The 19,425-nt window shown below is 36.0% G+C and overlaps 4 protein-coding genes across 6 annotated transcripts; 1 reads left to right on the top strand and 3 right to left on the bottom strand.

The window, feature by feature from the left end:
• Nucleotides 1-288: 288 nt before the first annotated feature.
• LOC147484691 (10 kDa chaperonin, mitochondrial-like) lies at nucleotides 289-2,745 on the bottom strand. The gene is made up of 3 exons (XM_086579927.1): nucleotides 2,529-2,745; nucleotides 1,156-1,924; nucleotides 289-1,109 (listed from the first exon to the last, which is right to left on the bottom strand). The coding sequence occupies exons 1-2, from the start codon at nucleotides 2,631-2,633 to the stop codon at nucleotides 1,712-1,714; spliced, it is 318 nt and encodes a 105-aa protein (XP_086436053.1). The 5' UTR covers nucleotides 2,634-2,745; the 3' UTR covers nucleotides 289-1,109; nucleotides 1,156-1,711.
• Nucleotides 2,746-9,308: 6,563 nt separating this feature from the next.
• RBL14 (RHOMBOID-like protein 14) lies at nucleotides 9,309-12,250 on the bottom strand. The gene is given in 6 exon segments (XM_086577804.1): nucleotides 9,309-9,858; nucleotides 9,860-9,950; nucleotides 9,953-9,986; nucleotides 9,989-10,340; nucleotides 10,342-10,526; nucleotides 11,993-12,250. Coding segments are annotated over 6 exon segments (978 nt in total). The 5' UTR covers nucleotides 12,206-12,250; the 3' UTR covers nucleotides 9,309-9,755.
• A 1,258-nt stretch (nucleotides 12,251-13,508) lies between these two features.
• Nucleotides 13,509-15,569, top strand: LOC147484689 (uncharacterized). Its single transcript, XM_086579793.1, has 3 exons — nucleotides 13,509-13,865; nucleotides 13,963-14,200; nucleotides 14,962-15,569. The coding sequence occupies exons 1-3, from the start codon at nucleotides 13,509-13,511 to the stop codon at nucleotides 15,567-15,569; spliced, it is 1,203 nt and encodes a 400-aa protein (XP_086435919.1).
• Nucleotides 15,570-16,760: 1,191 nt separating this feature from the next.
• LOC147484688 (basic helix-loop-helix (bHLH) DNA-binding superfamily protein) lies at nucleotides 16,761-18,549 on the bottom strand. Of its 3 annotated transcripts, XR_015206417.1 has the most exons (4): nucleotides 18,113-18,549; nucleotides 17,948-18,024; nucleotides 17,723-17,814; nucleotides 17,272-17,412 (listed from the first exon to the last, which is right to left on the bottom strand). XR_015206417.1 is itself a non-coding variant. In XM_086580958.1 (3 exons), the coding sequence occupies exons 1-3, from the start codon at nucleotides 18,410-18,412 to the stop codon at nucleotides 17,391-17,393; spliced, it is 399 nt and encodes a 132-aa protein (XP_086437084.1). In that variant the 5' UTR covers nucleotides 18,413-18,549; the 3' UTR covers nucleotides 16,761-17,390. The 3 variants fall into 3 exon arrangements, 2 of the variants coding, with proteins under 2 accessions (XP_086437084.1, XP_086437083.1); XM_086580958.1 differs by lacking the exon at nucleotides 17,723-17,814 and having other exon boundaries at nucleotides 16,761-17,412; XM_086580957.1 differs by lacking the exons at nucleotides 17,723-17,814; nucleotides 17,948-18,024 and having other exon boundaries at nucleotides 16,761-17,412; nucleotides 18,113-18,539.
• Between the last annotated feature and the right edge of the window lie 876 nt (nucleotides 18,550-19,425).

Here is a 19,425-nt window from a genome sequence, read left to right as displayed (position 1 = left end):
CCTATTTTCTCATCAGAAAAGGCAACAATCAAACTAGAAAATATAATCAGGGATTGGGGCATCACCTGCTCCTATTTACATTTGGCTATTGTTAGTCAACCTTTTAATCAATAGCTTCCAATTACTTTTGGGTTTCAAATAAATGCTTGGTCGGTGCAATGTCTGTCTCTGTAGGTGGTTTTTGCAAGTGGGTCAAGTGAAAAACACAGGGAATCTATGGTATCACTGCCCTTACACAAATGGAACAGCAGATACACCTTGCTACCAAAAAGATCTAATAGTTGAAAATAAAGAAAATATTTCATCACATTGAATCAGAAATTAACATATAGAAGATCTAATTCGACAAGCATTTCTTCATGAATTGCATTCAGAGTTTAACAGTCACTTAAACCAGCCCTATCCCATACTAACATTGCCTGAATAACAAAATATCCTTCTCAGCCGACAAACCGCAGTACCAGGGCGATATCAATCATGCAGTGTTCCCAATATGTCGTCATCATCTCGAACAGATGATACCTGAGATAGATTCCAAGAACAAAGAACAAACAATAAATTACCAGTTATTCCATTTAAATATAAATCGGAAGATGAAAAGTAATATTTCAAAGGACTGATAAAACATGGCACAAGAATATCTTTTCACAAGAAATACAAAAAATATGCTTAAAAAAATAGATATTAACATCCTACAAGCGCCAAACGATTAACCAATAATTTGCAGTAGAATCATTTCATACTTGTGGATGCGTATCAATAATTGCGAACACATGACTCGACTGGGAAATTGCTGCAGAAAAATTGGCAGAAATCCAACATGTTCACAACCTTTTCTTTTCAATCATTTTTTTTTTCTTTTCCTAGATTGGTTTCCCTCGATTTGTATAACAGCGACAACTCAGGGAAATCCAATTTAGGAACATTTAAATTGCCGTATATGGTAGGGCCCTTGGAAAGAACAAAATCCCACAATTTCCCCAAGAAACAAAACTTTGTCTCCCTCATTCTCAGCTTCTCACTAAATTTATTTCTTTTCTATTTCCAACACATTTTGCTATCATTCAAACCCTTGAAAGGGGAGAGGGGTTTCTATAGAATGTCGCATCCTCACAATTTATATATATATAACATAGTTGGTCATTCCCGTTGTACGATTTGTAATCACACGTGTAAATTGTGCATAAGAGTCTAGTTACTATAATTTGTTGTTACAAGCAAGATTCTCAAAGGCTTTCTACTTACTAAGCAGAATACGGATTTAAATTGCATGTGTTTAGTTTTGACAAGCTTCGTTCAACTAATGTAAAACCAATCAATTTCCTACAGAACTAAGCACATACATTATCAGTCAACCAACATGTTTACAAGATAAAGAGGTGAGGGCAGTGAGCTGAACAAATAGTAAGACCAATCAAGATAATGGGTAAACTAGTGCATTTCTCCAGGTGATTGAGTATGTGAATTTATCCTGAAAGTGTATGTCCTAGTTAACTCTGAAGGATTTAAGATTTTAAGAACAATGACACGTTATCAAATATATAATTCCTACTGAAAACTGCTACAATAAAGATCAAGAAAAAGAAATTATTCATCAGCGGAGTATTATATAGATAATTATAACATTTAACCCTAATAGAAAGATACTATCCAACTTTCAAAAACAAATGCAACCAGTTTGGACATATATATAGTAACAAATGGACATATACTAGAACGAGACAGATAACCGGATGGACATGCAAAACAAAAAATTTAAGAAATGAAAGGGAACGAGCACTAACTCTTTGTCACCAAGCTTTACTTCCATTCCTCCATAATCAGGTAAAAGGACAGTGTCTCCTTCCTTCACGCTAACAGGAATGATATTTCCATCCCTGGTAGGGGCTCCTGGACCAACAGCAACAACTTTTCCAGAGTTCAGCTAAATCAACCCACCAATTAGACATATGTTAGACATTTATTTATCAGTAAACAATAAGTCCCAAGTCCATCACCAACTACTCCAAATAGTCATCATTTCACAGTAAGAAAAATTGCTCATTATAATAATTCCGAAATACAACAACAAACAGCTGATTAACTGGGATGTGACATGGGGAACCGGGGTGACCCGTTATCTAGAATAAACAGCTTAGTAAAGGCAGAAAATCCCATACAATAGAAAAATCACTCACAAAAACCAAACAAATTGTTTAAAAAAAAACATAATTTACAGAATCTACACAATATTTTTCAAAAACAAATAATACCCAAAAGGCCAAAACCAGTAATTAAATTTCCTAGCATAAACCACACCAAATATATCAACATAAACCTTACATAACATTACCTAAAAAGGGGAATATTTTGCACAAATAAACAATACCCAAAACCAGAAATACATTTTATCCATAAACTATAAACAAGACCACTTAAAAAACTAAACTACACAAACCCCATCAACATTTTAGACAAAATAAACAACACCCAAGATCATAAAACAGGAAATGAAGATAATAAACTCATAAGAAACAAGTTTTTATTACCTTGGTGGTCTTTTCAGGAAGTAAGATTCCAGAACTAGTCTTAGATGGAGGGATGATTTTCTCAACCAAAACACGGTTCAAAGAAGGGATCAAACGCTTTGCCATGCTTAACAACAACTTCTCTTCTTCTAACAAGAAATGAAAAAGATGGCGAGAGATTGAGAAAAGTAGGCAACTGTGTTTTATGTGTGTGCTGAAACTTCTAGAGAGAGTGTTTTAGGTAGGGTTTAAGGAGGTCGAATTACTTAAATGCCCTCATCCATCTAGGGTTTTGTTTCCTCTTGGGCTTGAGTTGATCTTCACTCGGCCCATGGGCTGAAAATTACTTGGGCCAGAAAAGATTAACCCACACTTTTTTCTTATGGGTAGTAGTAGGTCCAAGTGGGACACATAACCAGTAAGCTTGCTGGCCAACAGGGGAACATGGGTCCAAGCATGAGATTAAACTGCCACTGTAGCATCTCACCACCCAGAACAAATGCAACTGTGTATCAAGTGTAAGTGTCAGCTTTCACCTGCTATAGATCCAAGAATCAGATTTTTGTGATCTTCCTAGTCCTAATCACTGCTCATGTTTGTGTGTGATACAGGTAGGAATCAATGTATTGTGTTATATCTTACTTGGAGTTATCAAATCGTTAATCACATACTATTCATCAGAACCAAGCAACTAATCAGATGGTTTTAATTCCCCAGTCTGATTTATATACAAATTTGATTTGAATGACCGACCACTGTCTAATAATGTGTGTTACTTCATTTTCTTTTAGGCATATGTGATCACACCATGAATAGTTTTTTAACATCTAAATTCTGCTTAGCTATATATGTGTTTGAGACTTGCTTTGAGCTGAAAGTATGCTTGACTTAATGACTTCAACTCTGGTGGAACAAAACGTGTCATGGCAGCACTTTTTATTTTTGATAACCTATGTCCGGGCCAGCTTACGCGCACCTTGACTAATTCGGGCCCTGGTTGGAAATTTGATCGGGTGCCTCAAGGGGAATCAAACTAATGACCACTGCAGAGCAAACCTTCTGCCTCGCCAGTGGCCTCAAAGGGAATCAAACTAGTGACCACTAGAGAGCAAACCCAAGGCAGGACCAGTTGTGCTACCCCTGGCAGCACTTTGATACATAGTGAGCATTGGGCTCAAGTGCAGTTTCATCCATATTAAATTGCTTTCTGTTTTGTGCATATTTATCACTAATGATGTCGTTTGGAGGCTTTTCTAATTTAAGGCCATCATAGGGATCTCTAAATATGATTACCCTGGAGTCAGTTTTACTATTTCAACTCCATAATGTTGCATTTCCAGCAGTTGTTGTTGATTTTCCAATGATACCAACACCATGAGTTTGACTACTTAAAGCAAGAAAGAAGAGGAAAAAGAAGAAGCAGAGAAAACCACATTGCTTTGCCACCAATTTCTTCTTTGTTCTAATGATGTCAAATACTCATAATAACCACTAAATAAAAACACAGGCAGTATCTTTGCTTGTTCTCATACAGTCATACATACATATATATGGCTTTCAAAGTTTTATAGGCTCCCAGTCTTGGCTTATATAGTTCTATTGTGCTGCGCCTGGGTCCACAAGTCAATTGGCTCATTTAGGAATTCTGTACAAGATAACTGATATTATTCTTCTTTTTTCTACAGTCTCCGTAAAAGTTTGGCAAATATATTAAATATAATGGTATGCGCATAGCGCATAGTCAAAGGCATGGCCCTATACATAATTTCATGCATGGCTATGTGAATCCAGTTGGATGTTTGACCATGAACAAAACATTGGTGGGAGCCATTGGTTGGTAAATGGTTCACAAACAAAAACCACCATTTCCTTAGATGTGTATGTATTATTTTGGAAATAAGCAGGGAACAGAGAGATGGATAAATGAACTAACACGTAAGAAAAATGTGTTCATAAATTTCTAAGCAATGTCAGCATTCTAACTGCATAATGTAAATTATACAGTACTTGGAAAAAAAAACGACTTTTATGAGAAAAATAACATAAACATGCTTGATGCGTTTATATGTAGTACTAAAATAAATTAAAACATTACTCCAATAAAGCTTAATGAGATTTTTAGTTTTTGACTATGCCAATCATGACTAGCTAGCTTATTCAAAAGGAAATGGTAATAAAACAATTTTGAAAGATGCCATTATGAAGTAGCTTATTAAGTTATTAGTAAGGTCTGAAGGTTATAGGGACACCTTTTGTGTGCCAAAAGATTAAAGGTGGATGACTTTCATGGGTCGGATTTGATCTCCCTCAAAGAAGAAAAGTAACCATAGACACCATAATTCCATGAAAGAATATGACCACTACCTACAATCCCATCTCATCTCCTAATGGCCCACCTTCAATTCCTATTTGTTTTTACTATTTCAGTAGTTTCACACATTTAAAATAACGTAACTTATTTAATAACCAAATTTACTAATAAGTGATACCTCACAGGTTACAATGGGATTTTTGTAAAGATATGGAAGAGCAAGGGGAGAGTCGTCATCTAGCTATGTAAACAGTGTACACAATACAGATCGAGGTCTACGTTACTGTGGGTTAAGGTTGTCCCAAATTCCCAATACGAAGCTGTCTTCATTGATGGAATGTGGATACGACGATACGTACAGTTTACTCATACAGTTTTCTTTCTATTTAAATACCAAAACTCTCTCATTATGAACAGGGGATGATATAAGCTATTTCAAGGATTTATTTTCGTGCATAAGTATTAGTTGTGTCAGTATGAATATGGAACTGAACATAAATGAACTTACAGCACGTCCTCCCTAAACAGTAAACACTATACACCAAGTAATACACAGGAAAATATATGAAAATGATTGATGTCACAAGACCCAAGACAGATATTGAGGAAAGACGTTTCTAACTTTCCATATCTTAATTTAGCAAAACAATTCTCTTTCCCTTTTCTTGCTCTCTCTATTTTGTTTTCTCCTTTCTTCATGTTAGTGCTAAAAGTCAAGAATGGACTCTGAAATCAGAATCCAGAGAAGGTTCCAACAGCCTCTGCACCAAATTTAATTTGTAAGAAGCAGCAAAACCTATGCATTTTGACTCTAACCCCACATTGACCATAAACCATTCTTCAGATTTCAAGGCATTCAGAAAACTAAACAAATGCATACACAAAACAAGAGGTGATTAAAACAATTAATATAATCTTGGTTTCTTCTCACTAAGAGGAACCCAGCTTATACACTACACTTCTCTAGTTCTCTTCATACCACCTTTTTATTAGGGCTTTTAGAAAGTCCAAAACAGAAAGTTTTTTGGTTTTTGAGCTTATATATATACAAGGTTTCATCAACACCTCATCATGATTCCTGTTATCAACAAGAGACAGATGGGAGTAAGAAAAGAAATGGCTTGCTTGTTTCTTCTTCTTTTGATCATTCTACACTTGGAGACTTCATGTATTGCTGTTACTTCTGGAAGATTCGCAAGATTAAGAGGTGGGCATGGTTCAAACAAATTTCCTATCAAGTCTAGTAGAGGTGTTATTGGAAGAAATGGAGATAAAGATGATGGTGGTGGTGTTTTTGATGTTGATAAAAGAAGAATCCATACAGGTCCAAATCCTCTACATAACAGATAAGTAGAGACAAAAGTTTGATTTCTCTTTCAAGCTATGAAACTTGCAATATGGTTTTGTTCTTTCCTTCTTGTACTCTTTCTCCTTCTTTCTTTCTTTGGAGTGGATGCTTGAGGAGCTATTGGATTGTTGGAAGGAATGTTTCATACATCCAATTAATCCATCAATCTTGCATATGTATATCAAAGTTAGTTTGAGATCTGTCGAGGAATTATTTGTTAAATATAGCAAGAATTTTTTCTGATAATACTGATGAATATTATTGTTATTAAATGTGAGACATTATGGCTAAAGTTGGTGCTGGTGGCGTGGTGTTATTGCTCTGTGCAATGTGATGTCTGGTTGTTCTCAATCACCACTCACTATTGAAGTTTGTTCAGTTTCCTTTTACTGAACATTAAAGGATACTGTTTTGGACTATGGAGTACTACAGGTTGCAGTGTCTAATGGTCTCCCTGTATTCATCTGGTGAGTAACTTAATACTATTGTGTTTCTAAATTGAGTATTCTTGATAGGGTATGAATACTTCGATGCATCTTAACGTAGGTAAAAAAAGGGAAAACATATAGAAGTTTGGTTGGAGTTCTTTAATACTAATTATCAAGAAAGTTTATATATTCCAGGGGAGAGTATTACAACACATTTACATACAAAAGCTCTAGCTATAAAATAAAAATACACTTGGGCACTTAGCTTCCAAGTTCCCACTGAACGTCTGAACCTACCCTGAAAGTTCTCCAGGGTAAAAATCGGACAGTTCATTCTCCAACTGTGAACATTTGGACCTTAAATAAGTCCAAGCTGTGCCAGAAATAATGAGCGTATGTATCAAATGCTTTGAAATGTTAATTTAGATACATGGATGCAAGTTTGATCCAACATATCAGTTGTGCACTTGGTGCATACCAACAAGATGATCATTCGATATTTTGATTCAATGTCTTAATTGATCATAAAGTGGGATTTGTGATAGATCATATCATCACTATACGAGTACGTACAATTTGTTCTCGAGTTTAGAGTTGGAAGTTTGGAACTTGGAAGTACTTTCCCCAAATGTTCCCAAGTTATATGTGGGTTGAATTTAGAGCTGCTTTCACTCCAGATGGCCTATTTTCCCCGAATATCTAACCAAAAGAACCAAAATTTATCTTCAAATATGATACCCTCACATAACACACAAATACACAGACGCCCTCGCCTCAACAAATGAGGATGCTGTTTTAGTTTTTAGCCTTTTTACCATTAGCTACTTCATTCGAGTAAGCTAGACTTACGTCAATTATATGTTCTGGAAAATTCAACTGAATACAATAATAAAAAATTTGAAACCCACCAGATGTCCAGATGGGATTGCGGAACTAACTTTCGGCAAGATATATGGCTCTACAATTACCGCCAAACAATTTGTTTCCTGGCGACGCTTCATGGAATCATGGAGCACCGATAAAACTAGGAGGTCCCTTGCAGTTGTGTGATTACAACGCCCAGTTGCCCACCCACAAACTTATCATTATCCTAACAAATCTCTGAAAACTTGTGACTTCGAAAACCAATATTAAGTGGCACAAAAAACACAGGCAAAATTGTACACTGGAGAACCCACAATATCCGAAGTCAATTTTCACATAGATGATAGATCTGAATGGTTTACAACAGCTTACATATCATAAAAACCCTCCAAACCCAATCAGTTCGTAAAGCAGTACATTATGACACGACGATTATATTTGAAAGACTACCAACCCCAAAAGATCCCAATTATCCTCAGCAAATAAGAGCACAAGCAACCAAAGAGTACCCAACAAAAGTCTTTAAAACATGTACAGCATATCTTGGAACATCCCATAGAGGACCATAGACTTGAGAACACACAAACTCAAAGCTCAAGAACCGACAAGGCCCCTTTAGTGCAATTAAATCAGACATTAAATGAACCACTTAATATGATAGTCCTTTGTCATCTGGTGCAGCACCATTTTAGGCTTGAAGATCATCTCCTTTTAACTATTTAACTCGGTATTTCATGGAGATCTGAGCTGGTTTGGAAGGATTCCCCAAGCTATTTGGTCAGCAATAAAAGGGCTTCTTTTAGCCAATTGATTATTACTTATACAAAGGTTTTCAAACTTCAATAACACGATAGAAGACTTTGGGAATGGTATTCACATCACATGTCGTAATCAATGCTTTATATCTTAGTATCTTTACTTCGTTATGTGGGGGAAATCAGATAAAAATGTAAACAAACATAAGCTCTGAGCCTCGAACTTCTTCCGTCTCCTCTTATTTTCCCGTCTCTAATCATATATGAAGCCACTAAATTTGGAAACCTTCTGCTTTAATGTAATAGCATTTGCTTCTAGCTTTCTACATCAAGAAAAAAGGGCTGGCCTCAAAACATTTTATTTATTTGTAATGGCAATGAACATTGATTATATAGTACAATGGTACACATTAATTTGGACGGAGGTAGGAAACCTCAAGAGCCTGTCAGTTCTCCAAATATTTTGCACGAGACGTACAACACATTTCTGACGGAGTTATTGGAAATTACTGCATTCCCATAACACACTGAAACTTCAGTAAAAAATTTCCTTTAAGATGTCAGAATCTCAGATATTGCCTTAATGATGACTATGTACAATACAAGATCACAACCCCTTCAATACAAGAGCAACCTCTTCCTGCCATCTGCAGCTGCAAGCCTGCAAACCAACATCCCAAAAGGCATCTTCCATTGTTTCCATATATGGTACTCAAGTAATAACCTAACCAAGTAAATAAAACCTATCACAGGATTCACAGCACACAAAATTGGGGCCAGACTGAATAAACCTACTCGTCATCTGTAAAGAGTTACCTCACAAATTGAATGGAAGTGCAAAACCACCCAACCTCATGTTGGGCACTTGGGCCCTTGATACAGCCTCAAGCCAAGAACATTATGAGGAAAGTGAAGTACTAATTTTACGGTTTTGATTGTTTATATATCAAGTAATGATTTAACTAATCTGGAATTAAAATTTTCTTTTAGTATTTGAAGATTGAGAGCATATTCAAATACACGAAATGCCACAAATTATTTTAGCATGGCCAACCAGTCCTTGATTCTAGGATAACTAACTTCAAGAATAATAAATGACTAATAAGATATCTATATATAAAGAAAGATACAGGTGCACAACATATTAAGCAGAAATTCTATCTGTGTTAAACTTCATAAAACATAGAAGAGCAAAGCACCAATAATAACGGAAAAACAAATAAGAAACTAATACTTAATGAGCACACAGGACTACAGATAGTGGCGTTTAATAGTTGGGTGTTGTGATAAAATGGAAAAAAAATAAAAGAAACTAGTACTTCAAAATGTAGATAAGTGAAGGAAGATCCAGAGTTCACCTCAAACGACATCCACATGTATCGCTGCAAATCCAAAAGAGATTCAATTCTTACTGCATAATTGGGTACAGCTTTGAGCAATGCAAGACACAAGGTTGTGATGTTGTCAGCCTTTACATTTTATATTGAGTTACCAAGACCACTCTTTAATTAGAACAAACTTTGATATTCAGACAGAAAGATGTCATCGAGTAAATCTATCAATTCTCCGCTGACGAAGTTCTTCCAAAGAAGGATTGCTAGTCCTATTTGATGGACGAGCAGACGACAAACCGCGGGTCCCTCTCTGAGCTACACATCTCACATGTACTCAACTCTTCAGAATTAACTAACGTGCATGCCCAACATTGCCAAACACCAGAACTCCTTCCCACGCGATTCCGACAGTTCCCCTACCAGAAATCCCCGGCCTTGAAAACCAAACAAGTCCCTTACAAAATTTACAGACCGCCTTAGTACACCACTGACACCTCTGAGTAGGGTCACCACTGGGTCTGATCCTGGATATGAACCCTTCAGTCTGAGATAAAGAATCCCAGCCAGTATACCACCAAGGTGCCCAATGAAGGACACACCTGGCACCATCAACTGAATGAGAACGAGCTCTGCCCATACTGCATACCTTGCTGGTACAATTAGTCCATGAACATAACTATTTTCATCTTCCTGTGAATTTAGGACAACTTTCAAGGCAAACAAAACACCAGAGAATCCAACAGCATGCTCATAGTAGAAAGCCCTTTTATAATCGAAGAAGAGAAGGCCTTTAAGCCAGAAAAAGTGTGATGCCTTGAGACAATCCAAGTAGAGCAGCAACCATAGATGCAAATTCCACGCTCCCCATTGCAGTTTCCAACTGGATTCCTTTCCAGAGAAGTGACATCATGTTGTAGACAAGATGGGACTCACCCATGTGATAGAAGGGTGACAAGAAAAATCGCTTCAGGTCCTGATGCTGCCATACACAAGATAATCAAACATGAGACTACAAAATGTCAAGACCAAACAGGGACTTCCAAACATTACACATGTACAGAGAGAGATTAGGGGAATATCAAACTGAAAAAGTGAGATTTTGTTCCCTTAAGATATCAAACTTCATTTTGCCTCTTTTTTTCTTTTTTTTCTTGAAAGAAATTAATAGGGTTAGGCAGACCGTTACCTGCATTAGAAACAAGCATATATCATCCCTCTTACATCATTAGCATTCATCTCTGTTAATGCACTAGTTAGAGGGGACCAGTACATACGAACCTTTCATTTACATGTACAGAACTAGTTAGGTAATCTGCACTCTCATTTACTTCTCTCTACACGTGTATAATCTAATTCCTGCATTTGGGCTGCTGTGTGCTTGATTGATGACTGCAACAAGGTTGCTGCAGTACCATGGGGCATTCTCTAGTCCTTTGAGAATTTGTACTGACGTTAGAGAGTCCGAACACACCGATATCAAGGTTGTGTTGCAGACATCGTTGAAGTCCAACTTTGATAGCCTTGAGCCCTTGGTATAAAAAAGATCTTCTAGTTCCACCCCAAGTGAAGGTGAAAATCAAAGTACAATGATGGTCAACTACTAGTGCATCATTAATTAACTTGATGTATCCAGTGGGAGGCAACTTCCATCTACAGATGACAGGGTTCTTATTCCTATACTTAATATGAACGTCAAGTCTAGCCATTGGAGTTTTGATTTCTGCAGCATCAGGCATTGAATAGATTTTAATGCCTAGATAGATCTTCGTATTTTTAAGAATAGAAGTGACAAGCTGGTTCCAAGTTGTTAACCTGTTCTGAAACCTTCTGTCATTCCTCTCAGTATCTCAGCCCGTATATACCCAATGGTTGCACATACACATACTTTGTAAACCTTGGCTGTGGAGGTCTTTTTTCTGCACAAGTTAATAAGATCACTCCATTCTCCATTTGAAATCTTGACAAGATTCCCCAATCCAATCATTTGCTTGACTCTAGCCCAAACATTTTTAGCATAGTCAATCAAAGAACAAACATTTGGAGTTTTCCCTTTCGAAGTTGCAGAAACAACATTTTTAGATGACACAATTTCCATGCAAATTTATTTCATACATGTCTCATCTCATCCCTTTCGAGAATTTGCCCAACCCGTAGCCAGTAGCAATGAGCCACTTTATTCCACCATATTTGGTAGTTTCTAAGGTTGGGCTGAAATCTTGGAGTCGAAACCAATGATGTTAGGAGATTCCTGGGAGACTAACAAGACTAGTACTAGTAATGCACTGTCCAGGTATATCACATACAATATGGACAAGTATGAGACATTGATTATTTTTTAAAATATGGTGTGTAGAAAGTAATTGAAACATCTAGGACCTAAAAGTAAAACAAGATGAATGTAAAAATAAATAGGAGGTAAATTGAGGGAGAGATTGGAAGTGGTACCTTGAGGATGAGATGAGGGTTGAACCACACCTCATTAAGAGTAGGGAGAAGAGTATCCAATACACCAGGTCGTAAATAGATAAGCGTGTTAGCAAGAAGAAGGCCAGCCGTGACAGGAGGTTTTCTTTCTGATCTGTAATACTCATGGATAGTATGAACGGCTAGTAAAGGAAGCATCCCTCGTGTACCTCTCCTTCCATCTCCTCTATCCATCTCCTCTTCTTCCTATCACAACGCCCTGTTTCTCAAATTTAACTACTTATTAGTTTAATTTTTTCAGAAAGAGTGAGAAATCGAACGGGTTTGTGGTGGCTTATTAAGGCATATTCTTTACTTTGCTTTCAAGCCAAAATATACTTAAAGCCAGGCCCATATGTGTTTTAGGACTTTTAGTCCATGAACCAATTCCATGGGCTTTATATTGGGATCTGGCTCTGCTTGTAGACTTGTCAGGTCTACTCAACAAAGAAATGGTGGTACTGGTACGTTACATTGGATTATTACTTCTATGAAAATGAGACTTTCACCACCAGAATCCTCAGAGATTTCAATTAGTTTCGCCTCTTCTTTTAGGGATTAATTTGGTGGTATACCGTACACGCACATAGGAAGCTTAACTGAATATTTTGTTAGAAAAATAGATTTGCTTTGCACAAATCCATTGAGATATGAATGAGTAATTTGTCTCCCAAGTTACTCTACTTGAGATGAAATGGATTTCTCTTGAAACACCATGTAAAGTAAGAAAAACCTTTTCGAAATGGTGCACTGATTCGAAACAGTGCATCATGCTGGAAAGGTGTGACCTTTCAAAATAGTGTTTTATGCCGAAATGGTGTGTCCTTTCGAAACATGTGACTTTTTAAAGAGTTTCTTACTTTTTCTTAAAAGTCACTGTGTTATTTCGAAAAGACACCACTCATCAATACCGGCCCTGATGCAAAGCGAGCCAAGTCACCGCTTCGGGCCACCAAGTCAGTATCAAATTTAAGGGCCACATTATACTCGCCCACAAAAGGGAAGTTTATTACGTTTTCAATCAAAAGTCAAAAAGCCACCTACGGAAACATAAAACAAAAACCTAATCACCGTTTCGTTGTTCCAAAACCAAACTTCTACAAAAAAAAACAAAAAAAATAGAGATAAACTCAGTCGTTATTCGCCTGTTCAAGAAGTAAAGACGTAAAGGTACAAAACTCCACTCACTCTACCTAGTTTTTGGTATTAAATATTTAGATAATTTTTTGGAGTGTTTGTTGTTTTCAATCATGCCTCCTAGAATTAGAATGCATGCATCTGGTAGTAGCAAAAGAAAAAATAAACAAAAAACTGAACAATTTATTCAATCTCAAACAGGAGCTATTCATAAGTATTTTTCTAGCGGCGAAGAAAAAGATAGTTCTGATGAAGATTTAGTGAATGAAGAACATTAAATTTTGGTGGATACACTCATACACCACATGAAGATTTGGTAGATAAGGAACATACAATTGCCAATGATAATGAAGATCATATGATGAATGACACACATGAAGACTTGGTAGGTGAAGACAATGAAAATTTGGTGGCTGTAAACAATGAAGATTTGGTGGATGAAGATGATGAGGATTTGGTTGATGAAGAACTTAATCAACAAACAAATGTGGCTGACTTATTTGGGTCGGTAAACATTGATGACCCGCGAAATTGGGATAAGGTGGATCAAAATTACAGAGATTTCTTAGTGGAAAGAAGCCTTAAAAGAGATAACACTGTCGATTTTCCTAAAGATGATCTTGGTAGGCATTTTTCTTCTATTCATTATGTTCGACACTTATCAAATGGAGAGAAGCAAGATATAAGATGGCTTGTATATTCCAATGTTTTAGATAGGGTATTTTGCTTTTGTTGCAAGTTATTTAAGCACGACTGAAATAATATATATTCAGATGGCAAATAATGGATTTAAAAATTGGAGAAATCTTTTACAGAGGCTTAAAAGTCATGAAAAAAGTAGTAGGCACATCAGTTGCATGAGCAATTGGATTGAATTGGAGATAAGATTGAAAAAAAATGAAATGATTGATAAACGTGTGCAAGAACAGATCAATAAAGAGAAAGAACGTTGGGATCACATATTACTGAAGATATTCTTTGTTGTGAAAGCTCTTGCAATAAATAATTTAGCATTTCGTGGGACAAAAGAGAAGTTTTATCAAGAGAACAATGGTATTTTCTTAGGCATAATTCAAATGATTGCCAAATTTGATCCTGTAATGCAAGAACATATTCAGCGTATTCAAATAAAATAAATTCATTACTATTATCGTAGTCACAAGATACAGAATGAGTTAATACATTTGCTAGCAGAGGAGACCAAAAGTATCATTGTAAAGAAGATCCAAGAAGTAAAAAAAAAACTCTGTGATACTTGATTGCACCCCAGATATAAGCCATGAAGAACAAATATCAATTGTTTCTACAAGCCCGGTAAAGGTAAAAGAATTCTTTTTAGGGTTTCTACAAGTGGACGACACTTCGGGATTAGGACTTTTTAACACACTCAAAGATGCACTGAACTCTTTTCAGTTAGAAATCGGTGATATAAGAGGACAAAGATATGATAATGGATCTAATATGAAAGGAAAACACAAAGGTGTGCAAAAGAGTTGCTTGAAATAAATCCAAGAGCAATATACACGCCTTTTGGTTGCCATAGTCTCAACCTTGCTCTATGTGATATGGCTAACTCTTGTTCTAAAGCTCTCTTTTTTTGGAGTGGTACAATGCATATATTTGTTGTTTTCTTCTTCTACAAAGCGGTGGAAGGTCTTCAAATTTCATGTAAAATACAAAGAAAAGAAAGGTAAGAAAGGTCTAAGTGTTAAGTATGTCATTGTCTCAAACTCGCTGGGAAAGTCGTGTGGCAAGTCTTAAAGTAATAAGATATCAAGTGCCAAAGATAAGGGATGCTTTAATTTTTTTGGCAGATGCTAATGATGACCCTAAAACAAAGAGTGAAGCTGAGTCTCTAGTAACACATGAGATGAATTTTTTTGAGTTCTTGCTTGGTATGGTTATCTGGCATCATTTGTTATTTGCTGTGAACTTTGTTAGTAAAACAATGCAAGCTGAAGATATGCACATTGATGTTGTCATAGATCAATTGAAGGGACTTATTTCCGCATTTGAAAAGTATAGAGAAGCTGGATTTGAGGAGGCCAAGGCTAAAGCTAAAGATGTTGTAACTTCTATGCAAATTGAACCTATTTTCCGTGAGAAGCGTATTATTTGTAGAAAGAGGCAGTTTGATGAAAATGCTGTCGAGGAGGCGCCACTATCAGCTGAGGAATCATTTAGAGTCCATTATTTCGTATTTATTTTGGACCAAGCTCTTTCCTCATTGAGAAGCAGGTTTGAACAATTCCAAGTATATGAAGGATTATTTGGGTTTTTATTTAATGTGGAAAAGTTAAACTTTGTAGATGCTAACAGTTTGAAGATTTCCTGTAAGCACCTTGAAGTGTTTCTAAAACACGAAGATGTTTCTGATATTGATGGAGAAGATTTATTTTCAGAATTAAGAATCATATCTTAAGAGAAATTTTGCCAAAGGAGACAGAGAAGGCGATTGATGTGGTGAATTATTTGAGATTAAGAGATCATTGTTTTCCGAATGCTTGGGTTGCTTATAGGATATTATTGACTATATATACCTGTTACAGTTGCTTCCGGTGAAAGAAGTTTTTCCAAGTTAAAGTTGATCAAGTCTTATCTTCGCTCAACCATGTCACAAGAAAGATTGAATGTATTAACGATGTTATCTATTGAAAAAGTTGTTGTTGAAAAGGCTGACTATTCAAGTGTAATTAGTGAATTCACATATAAAAAATGCGAGAAGAATGATTTTTTAAGTTATTTTTTTTTTTGCCCCCCCCGATTTATATGGCGGATGAAAGTTGAATAATATAAGTATTTTGTTTTGTCTTGTTTTTTTTTTTACTGCCATATAGGCCCACATTTTAGTGCATCGCTTTGGGCCACGAAAATGTCAGGGCCGGCACTGCCACTCACTTATAAATAGTGGATGAATTTTGAGAGAAAAACACACCATATCACACAGAGTTCTGATCTTTCTTTTCTCCCTCTATTCTTAGTCAAATACTATGTTATGTTCGCCGATTCTATAGAATTAGAGTACTAGCTTTCTATAGAAGGAAATCCGTTCTATCTAGGGAGACAGTTTCCCATCAACTTTCAAGCACCGTGAATAGAAAAATCTGTCTTAAAGACAGTGTATCTACACTAGGCTCGAATTTAACTAAGAAGTATTAGACACATATAAGACAAAATGTTTGTATAGTTTGGTAATTGGTAAATATTAAGTACAATTAAATTGTATATTCCTAACACATTTTACTAATATGTGGGAATTTAACCAAACCTGAAATAAAATTCATTTTACTAATTTGTGGGAACTTAATTACTTAACCAAACCTACGCTAGGCGTGTAGGCGGGTCCATATATGTTTTGTGAGGATTCTTGCAATTAATCCTAAATATTTTGTACCTATCTTAGGGGTTTCGGGCTATTCAAGGTACGAATTCCAATTTCTACTTTACATAAAATATTTTGTACCTAGCTTAGGGGTTTTTGGGTTGTTCAAGGGATGAATTCCAATTTCTAATATTCGTTGTTGAATTTCTCAAATGATCGCGTTCAATTTCAATATCATACACAAGAAAGGCTCGATGCCTCAATCCATCCAAAATGGAAGAACAAAGAACAAGAACAAGGATTTAACATAGTATTTCTTTAACAGCAGATTCCCTGACACCATTCCTACAAACAACAAACATTCTACTTTGATTGTTCAATATATCCATACATGCACAAAACCGCCCTAGCAAATAACTTCTAAGTTCTAACCCTACATCGAACACACAATCACTCTCACACAATAACACAAAGCACAAACATCTACACACAATGACACACAAATCAACTATCTTGGTCTACAATCATCAAACGTTCTTCTTCTTTTCGAACGATCATCACAAGAACTGGACCGATCAATCAAATTCCTTAAGGCATCGCGTAAAAAGCCAACCAATTCATTACATTGATCATCTTCTCCCTTCCCAGTAACAATAAGGACGTTTCTAATTCTCCCACCTAATGTAGCCATTTCAGCTCGTAAAGTCTTCAAACGAAGAGATTTCAATGTTTCGATTAAGTCTGGTAGAAGGTCAGATCGGTCTTCGCAACATAACGATGCTTTAAGAACTGATCTTCTACCTTCACTTGATAGATCTAAAGAGAGTACAGTGATTTCATCTGTTTCAGATGGAAAAAGTTCGCGTTCAGATATTTCCATTGTTTGTTGCTTCAGTTCTTTTACATGGTGAATCACTTTAGCTAGTAGTGAAGCTTTATCTGTCTGTTAAAAGGCAAAAGATAATGAATCAGTTCAAATATTCACAAACCCTGAGCAATTTTGGACTTAAAAAGATGAACAACTTTCCCAAATTAGTATCCAAGATATGCATGCTTTCTAGCCCTTCTTAAAAAGCTTCAAAAGATTAAATTTCAATACCTCAGTTGCTTGATTTTGATTTAAACAAACATTACAAACTATAGCAAAATGATAAAAAGAACAAATTACAACTTAAAAGCCAACTTTTGAGTCAAAACTCAAAACAATACTAAAGTGATTTTCAATAAAAAAAAAAAAACGGCCAATACTCTACCATGAACGACTGGTTTTCTGGAAATAAATCTCACAAAAGTTTCATACCAAAACCCAAATGTTAATTAAAAACCTCATAAACACCTGTCACAGCTGCAAAAAGAATCATGCCATCGATCTTAATACCCAAATCCACATAATCTTAAAAAGTAATTAACACACCAAAATCTTCTCGATCAAAAGCCATACCATAGAAAATTTTGTTTTTGAAAAAAAAAATACGTACCTTTGAAATTGTACCAAGAAGAAGTATTCCAAAAACTCAAATCCAGAAATCCCATAATCATAACAAAACTCTAACCTCTTGACATAAAATTTCATAAGCAAACTTTAGATGTTGAAAAGGCTTCATTTAAAGAAAGGAAGTAACTAGGAATATAAGGTGATATACCTTAGAATTGCAAGGAAGAAGACCACGAAGACGATTAAGATGAGAGTTAATTCTTTCTCTTCTCCTTTTCTCAGCTTCTCTATGATTCTTTGAAGCAGCTAAGGCTTTAGCATGTGGTAAGTCCGTAATATCAGAACTTTCAAAAGGATAATATGAAGACCCACAAAAACTTGGGACATCACTTGCAATGTCATAACTTGTAGGAAAACCATAAGAGCCATATGGTTCATGTTCCATTCCGTTATTACCGGTTACTAATCCGTAAAAATCTGATATTTCAGGAAAGTTTTCAGGTTGCATGTTTAGTGAAGAAGATTGAAGTGTAATAGTGTTTTGGTGTAGGGTTTTGTAGCCAGTGTGAACTTGGTTTTATTGTTATTGTTGTTTAGTTTGGTCTGTGGATAGAGTCTTATAAAGCCGCTGCAGTGGTGTTGATTTCTTGTTTGTTTATCTAGTTTTGGTGCACTTTAAATTGAGGCAATTTGTCATTTCCATGTTTTTCTCATTTTAATCATCACATCACTAGTTAGGGTGGGACTTAAAGTTTAAGGCACAATGGAAGGTTAATTATAGTGGGACTAATACTAATTGGACTTGTCACACTCCGTGCGATTTGTTGTTTAATTTTGTCCCTTTCTACTTTCTCTTAAACTTATTGTGTCGCCACCATATATAGAGGTCTTTGTAGTTCACATATGTACAGGAGGAACTAACCAAGCTCGACGGTCTCTTGAGAGGTGAGGCTGCACGGACACTACACACCAACCAGCAGGGCAAATGGATAGAATTAAGATGGATGCTGATTTTGCTAGCTTTGAAGTAATTTTGCTACATTCAAAATCCAAAACAATAAATATTAAAATCAATAATACTGTATGGAAAATATTTGCTGTATCTGGAAAATTCTATGTTAAATATTTTGCATATATGTGGCAGGATTGCTTGTTAGCTTGGAATATCCAGATGATTCATTCCATAAAATCAAGAGAATCATTTTTCACTTCTAATCAAGTAAATCTTAACTACATACGTGTATTTCAAAGAATTCACATTTACATTAGTGGTGGTGGCTCGAATACGTTGTTGCAATGTCCTAGCTTAACATTTGGTTATACTACATTCTTAGCGTGGTCGTCTTATACTAACATTCTTCTTGTAGTACGTGATTTTTGCATGCTGCACCGTACAAAATGGACACATAGTAGGGTCACCGTGAGTAGTGGGACGGTTATGTTAGCAGTGGGAGTGTGGGACTGTGAAAAGAAAGATGAGATGCAGGTGACGATGGCTGTGACGATAACCCGATAACAGAG

This window comes from Coptis chinensis, chromosome 8, assembly GCF_015680905.1.
Source record: "Coptis chinensis isolate HL-2020 chromosome 8, ASM1568090v1, whole genome shotgun sequence".
In the NCBI taxonomy this organism is placed as follows: domain Eukaryota; kingdom Viridiplantae; phylum Streptophyta; class Magnoliopsida; order Ranunculales; family Ranunculaceae; genus Coptis; species Coptis chinensis.
Note: the sequence above shows the minus strand (reverse complement) of the source record. Positions and strands in the feature narration are given on the sequence as shown.

Coding starts and splice junctions, on each gene's coding strand:
- LOC147484691 (XM_086579927.1), bottom strand. CDS start 2,633: ATGGCAAAGCGTTTGATCCCTTCTTTGAACCGTGTTTTGGTTGAGAAA. Junction 1,925..2,528: donor TTCCTGAAAAGACCACCAAG/GTAATAAAAACT, acceptor GGGTTGATTTAG/CTGAACTCTGGAAAAGTTGT.
- LOC147484689 (XM_086579793.1), top strand. CDS start 13,509: ATGAATGACACACATGAAGACTTGGTAGGTGAAGACAATGAAAATTTG. Junction 13,866..13,962: donor ATTCCAATGTTTTAGATAGG/GTATTTTGCTTT, acceptor AATCTTTTACAG/AGGCTTAAAAGTCATGAAAA. Junction 14,201..14,961: donor GTTTTATCAAGAGAACAATG/GTATTTTCTTAG, acceptor TTTTTTTGGCAG/ATGCTAATGATGACCCTAAA.
- LOC147484688 (XM_086580957.1), bottom strand. CDS start 18,412: ATGCAACCTGAAAACTTTCCTGAAATATCAGATTTTTACGGATTAGTA. Junction 17,413..18,112: donor TTCTTCCTTGCAATTCTAAG/GTATATCACCTT, acceptor GCCTTTTAACAG/ACAGATAAAGCTTCACTACT.